This window comes from Vitis vinifera, chromosome 7 (genome assembly GCF_030704535.1).
Source record: "Vitis vinifera cultivar Pinot Noir 40024 chromosome 7, ASM3070453v1".
Taxonomy (NCBI): domain Eukaryota; kingdom Viridiplantae; phylum Streptophyta; class Magnoliopsida; order Vitales; family Vitaceae; genus Vitis; species Vitis vinifera.
The window spans coordinates 1,695,515-1,707,686 of record NC_081811.1 but is presented as its reverse complement, the minus strand read 5'-3'; the positions used below and the strand labels follow the sequence as shown (position 1 = coordinate 1,707,686).

Sequence of the window (12,172 nt, the reverse complement as noted above, 5' to 3'; positions counted from 1 at the left end):
ATAAACTCACTCAGCCTAACAGATGAACAACGAGGCTCTAATCCTAAAAGGAAAACATATTTCAAAGCGCCTCTGAAGGCACACTGAGGACCCAGGCTCCCTCTAAGATGCCTCCAAAAGTGACCCGAAGATCGATGTCAAAGGTGAGTAACGGTCGAACCACCCTGGAGTATAGAAAAGACTACGCTCAAAGGAGACTGCCCTAGGCAAGCTATATGAGAAGGTCGAGTGTAGGGTGCCCAATAATATGACATAAATACGTGTCGTGATCTCAAAAGACCGTGTCATGTGTAGTGAAAGGGGAAATCTAGAAAAGCATGATAAATAAGCAATAAGCACCAGAGTAGCCAGGTGAGGAAAGTGACTCTAAATGCCCAAAATGGAGGATACATGGCGACTAACAAAAATGTCTGGAGGAGTATGCACAATGGCTCTAAATGCCAAATCTGAAAATGTGACTCTGAATGTCATACTGAAGCAAAGACCTGGACGTCGAACTGACCTGATAGGAAGAATGAATAACCGAACTATATGGGTGCGGTCCCGACTCAAACTAAACACAAACTGATAGGGAAATGGCCGATCGATATGGGTGCGGCCCCAACTCAAACAGACATGACAAGATAAATGATAAGAAGATGACCGATCGATATAGGTGCGGCCCCGAACTCTAACTGACAAGACAATGACCGATCGATATAGGTGCGGTCCTGACTCAAACTGAACTGATAGGAAGATGGCCGATCGATATAGGTGTGGCCCCGACTCAAACTGACACGATAATGACCGATCGATATAGGTGCGGTCCCAGAAACTGAACTGATAGGAAGGTGGCCGATCAATATAGGTGCGGCCCCGAAAACTGGACTAGCATGATGATGATCGATCGATATAGGTGCGGTCCTGACTCAAACTGAACTGATAGGAAGATGACCGATCGATATAGGTGCGGTCCCGACTCGAAAACTGACATGACAGGAAGATGGCCGATCGATATAGGTGCGGCCCCGACTCAAACACAAACTGATAGGATGATGACCGATTGATATAGGTGCGGTCCCGACTCGAAAACTGACGTGACAGGGAGATGGCCGATCGATATAGGTGCGGCCCCGACTCAAACACAAACTGATAGGATGATGACCGATTGATATAGGTGCGGTCCCGACTCGAAAACTGACGTGACAGGGAGATGGCCGATCGATATAGGTGCGGCCCCGACTCAAACTCAAACTGATAGGATGATGACCGATCGATATAGGTGCGGTCCCGACTCAAACACAAATTGATAAGATGATGACCGATCGATATAGGTGCGGTCCCGACTCGAAAACTGACATGACAGGGAGATGGCCGATCGATATAGGTGCGACCCCAAACTCTAACTGAACTAACAAGATGATGAATGACCTGATCAAGTGACCCAAAACCAAAGGATGACTCAGATAATGATGCAGGCAAACTCGACTGGAGGGGATATGCCCCAATATGACAACTCATGAGGATCGACAACTGGGTCAAAAGATAACGAAGCCCATGAGAGGTCCGATGATCCTAGGGAATGAGGGTATGCCCCAGTATGCAAGTCAAGGGAGTCAACAACTAGATCAAAAGGTGAATGAAGAGCGTGGAAAGCCCGATGCTCTCGGATGTAGGGTATGCCCCAGTATGTGACAGTGAACAGACTGAGATATACAATATCTCAAAACTACTGTACTCTGAAATATGCTCATCCATCATGTAATGAAAATGTCCAACCTCAGATAGGTAATGCCAAACAGGACCATGTATCGTGACACCATGCTGACTAAACAGAAATAACTGACGAATAAAAACAATGATGACTAGTGCTCAAAATGTGAACAACAAGCAAATCAACACTCAATCATGCCAACTGTCGAAGTGAAAATATCGTCACTAATAAGTCAACAATCTGCCAGGCCCTGCCATCATGGAAGATGTTGAACCTAAAGTCCAAAAGAATGTATGAAAACACAACCAAGGTGATCGAGGACTGATCTATGTCTCCTCCTAATCGAGAAAAGGGTGAGGTCATGTGTCACGGTGGGATGTGTAGGATAAAAGAAGGTAATGATCAGGCTCTGGTAAAATAGAAAGCATGAAAGTATAAAATGAAAGGTAGGGAGATATCCGAGATCATCCAAGTATGCCGAGAAGACTAAACCCGAGGTGTCGATAACTCTGTAATCCATCAGAAATAATAATCATGAATAGAAAGTCAAATCTCGATATCAAAACATCCGACTAGGCGGCTATGCCCCAGTATGCAATGAGGACAACATGAAATAATCCAATGATCTCCATATCAATCGGTAGATGCTCCAATGTAAAGAACCGATCTGATCTCCCTCCAAAAGATGGACATGCCCCAGTGTAAAGGATCTGATAGGGTGACTATGCCCCAATGAAAAATGCCCTCCATGCCGGCTAATGCCCCAATGTAAAGTAGTGTATCCGAGTCAACAAATCAATCAACCTCTACTCCTGGTGCCAAAATGGAAACATCTCAACGTAATCCATATGAATCAGAATCCCCGGACTCCATAAATGTGAATGCGGTGGCTATGCCCCAGTATAAACCAACTGAAGTGACTATGCTCCAATGAACAATCAAAGTCCATCACCAATGAGAGGGCTACGCCTCAAATAAATCGTGATCTCAAAAATCAACCATCAATGAGTAGAGTGACTGTATCTCCAATAAAAGCGCTCTCTGAAACGACTACGCCTCCAATATAGGGTCATCCCACAACTGCTAATCCATCATAACCTAAGTGAAGAAGCAAACTGACTATGCCTCAGTGCAAAGCATCATCCTGAAAGAAAACGTCATCGATGAGGGGGGTATGCCCCAGTGTAGATAACGACACCTCTAAAAATCCATCACTGATAATAGGGGTATGCCCAGTGTAAATCATCATCTCAACTCCCCATCCATCATGCTCTGAGGAATAATCTCCGACCAAGCTCAAGTATTGCCCACGTGTGAGCTGTCAAACACAATGTGAAGTAATGGCCTCAAGGTGGTCTTCAGACTCGGGACGTAATGTAGGCCAAGGTAATAGGGTGAAAGAAACGAAAGAAAACTAGGCTCAAATATCCCAATGATATAATCCCCATACCCCTCATGCATGAGATGCAACGCGTAGAAAACGTCATGAGTCCCGGACCTAGGGGTCCCCACACGAAAAGTGATGATAAATGAATGGTCGCATCGAATAAGCAAGAATAAAGTGTGGATGCTGAACCCATGTCAAACATCAAACAGAATGAGAAAAGAATGAGATAAGATGAAGTGGAGTGAAACGGAGGGATAAAATAAAGATGGAAGAAGGCGAAGAGATAGAAAAGTGAGTGATGGTCACCCTGCATCAAAGCATGGAAAGTAGTCACATCCGAAATAGACGGAATGATGGATAGAGCAAGGATCCAGAGATACTAAAAGAAAGGTCGCTCGTCTCTCTCACAAAAATCGAATGGATGACTCATACTCTCACCCAAAATATACATCAAGATGAATCTCAGAAAAAAGCTCTCATACGAACTCTCTCTAACACATAAACTCAATGAAGCAACCCGACACGTCCGTACACATGCCCAATGAAGAACGATAAAATGAATAATGCGCTATAATTTTTTTTTTTCATTTTTTTCATTTTTTTTTTTTTTTTTTTTTTTTTTTTTTTTTTTTTTGCGCATACTCTGATCAATAATGAATGAACTCCCATGAAAATACATACCCAAATGATCAAACCCTCTCCACATACGAATGTAACATGAATCCTCACCAACAAGACAACCTCTCAAAATAACATCTCTGAATCACTGCCCATGGGGTGAATGATAGGAAAGAATGTGACAATCCTCCATGCAGTGACGTGTGAAAAAAATCACCACTCAAGGTGAAACACTGATAATGTCGAGTAAGCAATAATGAAAGAAAAGGCAGAGAACGAATATCGCAAGTGGTGATATGTGATATAAGAAAAATAGTGATGAAATGATGTCCAAGTGGAAAATATCACAGTGAAGAGTGAAGAATGAGGCTCGAATATGTATGTCAGGTCTGGAACTCATGACGTATCCAAACATAGCATGCAAGCACTACAGGGTCCCCAACCCGATGTAATAGGTAAATGAGGTGATGAAAGAAAAGGTTATGTGCTCGTGTGAGGCTCAAAGGGCTAGCAACGGGTAACTCTATATGTGAGGGTGATAAAGTAAATAGGCTCATGAAATGATGGCCACCCATCCTTTGACCAAAACCTCGAACATCATGCTTTCGAGATCTCACATGGCCAATACTAAAGACTGGCATCCATCCAACAAAGTCATGTCAACTCCTCCGAAATCACGTGAAAGCTCCCACCGAGGCTCTGTGATAATCATCAATGTCCTCCGACAATCACATCGCCCTATCGTCATATGCCACTCACCATCATCTCATAAAAAAACCATCTCTAATCACCCTGGCTCCCTAAAGTCATGTGTAATGACTCAAATCCAGATGCTCCATGACGACTCCTCTGCCTCAACAACATCGTCAAGCAATCAAGCCACTCTCTCATCATGATCCATCTATCTTCGTGTAGAGCTCACCTCAGGTCAAACCATCTCAGACACTACCAGGTCAGATCAAGGAAATGATGGAAAGAATAGGCAATGGTACTATAATATACGAATGCGAATAAGAATGATAAAGGTCATATAACGGTACCAAGAGGTGGTGTCATGTCAAGCTCAAAATGGGTAGGTCATCAAGTCCATAGAGTCAGGGTATGTATATGGATATAGTACTGCCCTGAACGGAAGGTGAAATGGGTCACAGTCTCGAACCCCCTGGGTCGATCTCCTAATCCTATGTCAAAAGGCTCAATATCCTCCATGATAGGTTAGGCCATAGTGATCATGATGTATAAGTGAAAATATGTCTCATATCGAAAGTATAACGCATCAACACAAAATATGTAAAACGTACTCATGAGAAAAGAGGATAACACATACTCAAAATAAAAGATCATGTCACTGAATGAACCAAATGAGTACATCATGTGTGAAGCGATAAAGGACTACAAACGACTAGAAAAACAACGACTCTGAACCAAACTGGACTCAACAAAGCCACTCTAATGAACTAAAAAAATAGACTCGACAGAACGGGAACGGCTTTGATGACGACCATAAATCAAAATGGAAGGTGCTCTGAGCTAAATCGCTGCAAAATGATGTACCCATGTCAACTGAAACAAAGTCCCCAACCTGAGGTGTCCCAAAATACCATGCGACCATCAATACCATCAACATCCAAATCAATCTACTGAAGACCAGGAGGAGGAGGAACTGCATGTGTAGAATGTGCAGGCAGGGGATTGGTGGTCACACTTGGCCTAGCCAAGTCAACCACCCCTGAATCGATCAAATCCTGTATCGCATGATGGAGTGCTGAACAACGCTCAGTATCGTGCCCCGGAATCTGATGATACAAGCAGTGCTCATGTGAACGGAAATGAGGAGGAATAGGATGGGGCAAAGGCCTCGGCGCTAAAGGAACAATCACTCCAGCGTCTCTGAGCTTCTCAAAAGCTCTAGTCAAAGTCATGCCCAAGGGAGTGAACTGTCTCGGGGGCCTCTGTGCATATGGTCTAGGCGGTGGGTGAGTAGCGGCTCTCGGATGTGGTGGTCGCGGCTGCATGCTAGTCTGAGCAATGTAAGGCTCCTGAGCATAATCCAACTGATACTGATACTGTGGAAGAGAGAAAGGAGCCCTGACTGTAGGAGACCTATAAGCTGAGTGATGCGCGGGCCTCTGGTGCTGATAACTAATAGTAGCAACCTCTCCAGATCTAGTCAATGGTCCAATCGGCTTCTTCCCCTTACTGTCAGGGGAAGGAGTAGTATCTGTCCATAATCCTCGAGCCATAGCCTCCTCTACACTGAAAGCAGCATGAACCAAACTCCTGAGATCTTGAAACGGGATGCCCACCAGACGTCTAGCGAACCTCGGCTGTAGGTTCCGAAGAACCATATCAATCTGATCCTGCTCCTTAGGCCGATCTATCATACCAGCCACCTTCGCCCTCCAACGAGTGACAAAGGAAGAAATAGACTCATCTGGCCTCTGTCTGGTGGCCTCCAACTCTCGTCTAGATACGTCAATATCGGCACTGAAAGCGAACTGGGTCAGGAACTCACGAGCCACATCCTCCCAAGTGCGGAGTCTCGAAGGCTCAACTGAAGCAAACCATCTCTGAGCTGCCCCACTAAGTGACATGGGAAAGAGGGCCACCAGCTGTGCATCATCTATCCCGTGTGCCCTCATGACAGTGCTGTATAATCTCAAGTGGATCTTGGGACAACCAATCCCACTGTAGCGCTCAATGTCTGGCATGCGGAACTTGGCGGGCAAGCTAGCCGCCGGCATGCCATCTCTGTCATCCCAAGTCAAACCTCCGTCCTGCAATCTGATCTGTCTCATCATGGACTCGAGCCTCTCAACCTTGGCCTCCTGCTCGGCCAATCGAGTATCCCCAATAGTAGGAACCATGGGAGGCGGCACTGTGACAGTAGGTGGTGGAATGGTCTCATAATGATCCACCAGATGGAATGGAGTACCAAGTGAAACCCCAGGTGGACGAGTCTGTGCTGTCTGAGATGCATGAGGAATCGTCTCGTCAGTGACCACGCCAGCCGGATGAGGATCCTGGCGAGAACTCTCTAACTGATCCAAACGTCTACTGACTCCGGCCATGAACTCCTGAATGGAAGCAAGTGTGGAAGCTAGCTCGTCTGACATCTCAACTGAACTATCTGAACTCGGATATGAATCTGCTCTGATCAATCGTCCTCGAACTCTCCTCCAAGAATGTGACTCCAGACTCAACCGACTCCTAAACTGACCCCCTACAATGCAAACAAGATGAATGAAGGACACGAGATAAAACTCTAAAAGACGACAATACAACATACAAGCACATGGTCCTGAGGTGGCAATCAGAAATATGGATATATGACGAGAACTCTGAAGTCATAAAGGTGTCCACTGTGAGATGGCTACAAATGTGACTAGAGAATCTCCATTAATAATCTGAGATAAAAAGAGGTGTGAAAAACACACTATCACGAGATCAATACTCCCTCTATAACCACATATCCTTGAATCAACCTTCAACTCGAGCTCCATAAGACAAAAAAAATGGTAAGGTGATCAAGGCAACTCTCTCGAAAAAAGTGTGAATGTAAAAATGTGCCTTTCACCTTTCTGTAATGAAAATATGAGCGTCGAGTCGAAAATTGAATCCAGGATCAAACGAATAATGAAGTACCAGGCCCGTGATAGGTGTACAATGCTAAAACAAGATGATCATGATCGATGAACATATCCCGAAGTATCAAGTAAGTGTCAACAAAGTGAAAGGATGTGTCGAGCCAAGAAATGAGAATGAAAGCCCTAGGGAGAAAACATGTTAAACTCATCGAGTGAAAAACATAATCCAGGGTGATATGACAAAGGTGGTCCAATCGATACTCAAACTCAAACAGATCTCCGAGCACTCTCAACTGGAGACTAAAAAAAAGGGAAAACTGGATCCGAACTGTAACTAAAGAGGCTCTGAAGGCCCTCAGATGCACCCACGTGTAAGGAGAGAGTCCTAATCAAAGGATCTATGGCTCAACCTACAAGGTCAAGGTGGTTCTAAATGGATGTGAGTGGACTTTAAAAGATCCCTAGCAGAAGCGATCGTACCCTCCGGTGGTACGCAACCCTCTGCACGCCTCCGAAGAGACGGGGCGCTTCCATGCAAGGTGGTCATCACCTCCACACATGCACTACCTCGCATCCCAGGGGGTTCCTATAGTGAAAGCTCTCACACTCTCAACACTCAATAGTCAACTAAAGTGCACAGTGAGCGGTATGGGTGCATCCGAAAACCCTATGAATCTAGAGCAGAAGAGGAAACACACTGGTCGCACAACTATCCATGAAACCTAGCTCGGGGCTATACAGGTCTTCAATGATCGGACTCCAATCAGCATCGATATGTCAGTCTCCTCCAGAACTCTCCCAGACATCGGTATAGCCCGTCGCTAGACCCTACTCCTAACCTCTATCTCGGTCAAAGTACAAGCACACACAAGGCCTCACACTTGCAAAAGCGAGAACCAGAATGGAGGAAATGACCAAGACTAGAGAGTGGGAGATAAGGGGATAGATGTGCGACCCACACAGACAAGCGGCACGCAATCACGCAAAGGAGAGTAGTCATGCAACACGCAATCAGGCAAAGCTCAGATATATCATCAATGTACACACAAGATAAGCGAGAATACGACAATCAGATGGATAGTGATACAATCATCCTGCTCAAAGACGATCAAAATAATATACAAGTCAGAGAATCAACATGTCAAGTCGAGTGATATACAGTAGTGAGTGTATGCATGTGAAGTGATCAGAACAATTATGGCAAAATCAGAATCAATGTGCCAAGCAAGACAATAAGATCAATCAATATAATCAGCATGTCAAAATCTCAAATGAATACAACATTTAAGCATGCATCAAGAAATCCTCAATGTACAATCAAGAGATGAGCATCCACTGGTCATCCAATCAAATGCCACATTTGCTTCATTCTAAGTTCAAGCTTGACCCTCTAAAAAAAATCCCCAGTGGAGTCGCCATTTTGTGGACCCCGCATTTCGGCTCATGCGTTTCCCACTCGATGGTGAGCTCGAATTTTATTTGAAAAATGATTTAATTGGTTAAAAAAAATGACTTGGAGTCGCCACTTATTTTTGTTTTATTTTTTAAAGGGTAAACAAAATAAGAAAGAAAACCCTAAGTGTGACTCCTTATTTTGGAAAAGGCGGTCTATGAAAACCGGATCGGGTTCGGGGGTCAGGTTACTTATCGGGAAGGTACGGTAAAGACCGTAACACCCCTCTAAGTCCCTAAAGTCGGGTCTCTACTAATAAAATGAAGCAATCATGGTAATTGATGAGGGAATCAATGAATACTCAGAATGATCATGCACATGTGAGAATCTAAACATGCGTACAGAAAATGACCCGAGCGGGTGTGGATGCGTACCTGGGCAGTGATCCATAAAGCGCTATCAAGAAGTGAGGTTAGCGCACAATTAAGGAATAATTTCAAGCATGTCATAGAGCAAAATAAAGTCAATCATGCATGGCAATTAAATCAATCGATCGATCAATCAATCATAAAGTCACCCATGTTGGGCCCCCACCAAAGCCCGTTTATTTTGCATGGACCAAATCCGTAAATTCCATTATTCAGAATTACAAAATTTGATTCTTTGCTTATTTCAACACATTTTTAAAACAGAGGAGCAGAAGATTGTTTTGAAGACCAGAATGGAATTAAGCTATTTGAGAGAAAGTCGGATTTTTGAAATTCATTTGAAAAATTGGAGTCCCGAAGATTACTTGAAAATTGGAGTTTTTTTTAAAAATTAAATTTCGGAAACGGAATTTTGGAAATCAAATTTAAAAGAAATTGGATTTTGGAAATTAAATTTGAAAGAAATGAAATTTTGGAAATTAAATTGAAGAATTTGAAAATTTGAAAAGTAAATAAATAAAATAATAATAATATCGGAAATAATAAAGATTAAGTGAATGTAAAAAAATGGGATTTTGGAATTAGAAATTAAATTAAGAAGTAGGAATTTTGGGAGAATTTAACTTTAATATTAAAACATGAAGGAATAGATAAATAAAATGGTGAATGGTAGTTGGTAGCTTGTCATGCAACGTGTTACCTAGGTGCTAAGTGGTAAGTTGTAGTTGGAAAAGTGAGCTAAAAAGGTACTAGCAGCCAAACCTAAAAGCATATGAGAGAATTGAACTTGTGGGGCCTATTTGCATTGTGATATTTTCATTCCCATCACATAAATTAATGTTATTTGTATTTAGTAGGCCTACGGGTCACCATTCTCGGGCAGCTAGCATCAAATCCTCCAAAAGCTTCTCATTCCCATTAAGATATGTTGGACTTTGAGACCTTCACAGTAGAGAAGCCCACTTTCGGATTTTCTGAAGCAATGTTGAAATTTCTTGGTTTGACTGGTTATGGATACCCATTTTAATTTCTACTGGTTTAGCTTATTTAAATCCATTAAAAGAAAACCGAAGATCAGTAAATAAGATAGATTTACACATCAACATTAACCCTTATGAGCTCACAACATTCCACATGAACAACAACACAACAAACGTGTCTCCAAATTAACAACTTAGCTGCAGAAATTTTGGAGCCACTAAAAAAAACATATCATCAGCCTATAAACCCTTGACAAACCATTGCAATGTTCCAAATAAATTTATTTTCTCTTTCTTTCCTAAACTTTGAAGACAGCCAAACAAAAATCCCCAATTACTTCAGCAATCAAAGCCAACAAAACTCGACATACTGTTGCTCAGTTTCGAAAATTTACAAAAAAATGAAAATGACTTACCAGGGATTACGGGAGGCCGCTGCCAGCGAGATCTCAGATTTTTGTTCTTCAGCTGCTCTCTCTGTTCTCCTTTTTTTTCTGCACCCCTCCCCCAAAAGAAAAAAAACGCTGCTGCCCGCGTTCCCCCTTCTTTGCCAAAAAAAACTCTCTTTTCCTCTCCTCCTCCCTTTTTTTTTTTAGCTGCTGCCCCCTCTCCTTTTTTTTTCCAGATTTTTCCCCCCTTAAATCTCCCGCTGCTTCCCGTCCTCTCCATCACTTCCAATCTCACCCACTCCCCTAGAAAATAAAATATTTTTCTCCTCCCTCTCCCGCCAACTAGGGGGTCTACAGCATTATTTCTATATTTACATAACTTTCAAGTGTACAAAAAGCTTTAAAAATATTTTCATATTCAATTGTCACTAGCAATATTTATAAAACAAATATCCTAAAATTGGTTAAAAAAACACAATCAATTAGTAGAATAAATTCTTAGAAAATTCTATTATTTATTAGAAAATTATCAAACATATTTTCAGAGTTCTAAACAAGGCCTTTTTTTGCCATTTTTATAAATTTTCAAGTCTAAAAAAAAGCCTGCAAAATGGGTTAATAAAAGCAGGACTAGTTTCTTCTTTACGCTCTCCAAATTGAGAGAACCCATTGATTACAAGGACAGTCCTTTGAGTCTTGTGAGATTTTACTCAATAGAATAATGGGATGGTAAGGGGTCATGTGACCCCATATTTATTCACACACACCTTATTCTAAGCTTCCAAACGGACCCATTCATGAAGAGGTGGGGTCTGAGCTTGGTTGGGTAAAGGTCAACCCTTAATGGCACCATGCCCCAATATGTGACATAACAATCCATGCACCCTTATGAGTCCCGATCAACAACCATGCATGATGCACCTACATAGAGTTCTCATGATTCCATGCATGGGTTTACAATATATTTCTATTAAAGAGCTTGTTACAATTTATACTAAAGTTGTGTAACATGAAACCCTTAATTTATAGCCTAATTTTAAAATAAATAAGCAAGTAATCTTATAAAAATGAAGATCTGATACTATATATTAAATAAAATATTCGTCGATAAGATTAATTTTTATATTGTGTTTGAGCTTAATCTTAATAATCTTAAAATCAAGTTGAATTAGATAGAACTCGTAAGAATTTAAATCTAATATGTGAAAAAACAAGGAAAGATAGATCAGTAAGAGCATTGACGATAAAAAAATATTATCAAAGTTTAAGAGAAGCTTAATACTTAATATGGTGTTCATTGACTGATTTTATAGAGCATAACTTAAATCTTAATCAAGTGGGTTTTCAATTATTCCCACCATATAACACTTCTAACTCACACCACTTTCTATCAACCTTTTTCTCTCAAATCTCACACTTGTTAACTTGAGTCTCAATCAAATAAACTTTAAGATTACACTCTCATCATCAAGTGGATAGGATTGCCCACCAACCACTTAAGCTCACTCTCTTCACTCTACTTAATTTGATAGATTTATTATTATTATTTTTTAAAATGGTTATTTATTTATTGGTTTCAATAGTGGGTATACCAACCACTCCAACACACTCTTATAAAATTAATCAATGGCCTACCAACCACTTAAAAGCTTAAAATTTTAATAATTCGATGCCAAAACTTTTGTATGAAGCTTAAT

General features: G+C 41.7%; 1 protein-coding gene across 1 annotated transcript; it reads right to left on the bottom strand.

Moving 5' to 3' along the window:
• Positions 1 to 5,022: 5,022 nt before the first annotated feature.
• On the bottom strand, positions 5,023 to 10,683 carry LOC104878549 (uncharacterized). Its single transcript, XM_059737838.1, has 2 exons — positions 10,503 to 10,683; positions 5,023 to 6,921 (listed from the first exon to the last, which is right to left on the bottom strand). Exon 2 carries the CDS (start codon positions 6,812 to 6,814, stop codon positions 5,336 to 5,338), a length of 1,479 nt encoding a protein of 492 aa, XP_059593821.1. The 5' UTR covers positions 6,815 to 6,921; positions 10,503 to 10,683; the 3' UTR covers positions 5,023 to 5,335.
• Positions 10,684 to 12,172: the final 1,489 nt, after the last annotated feature.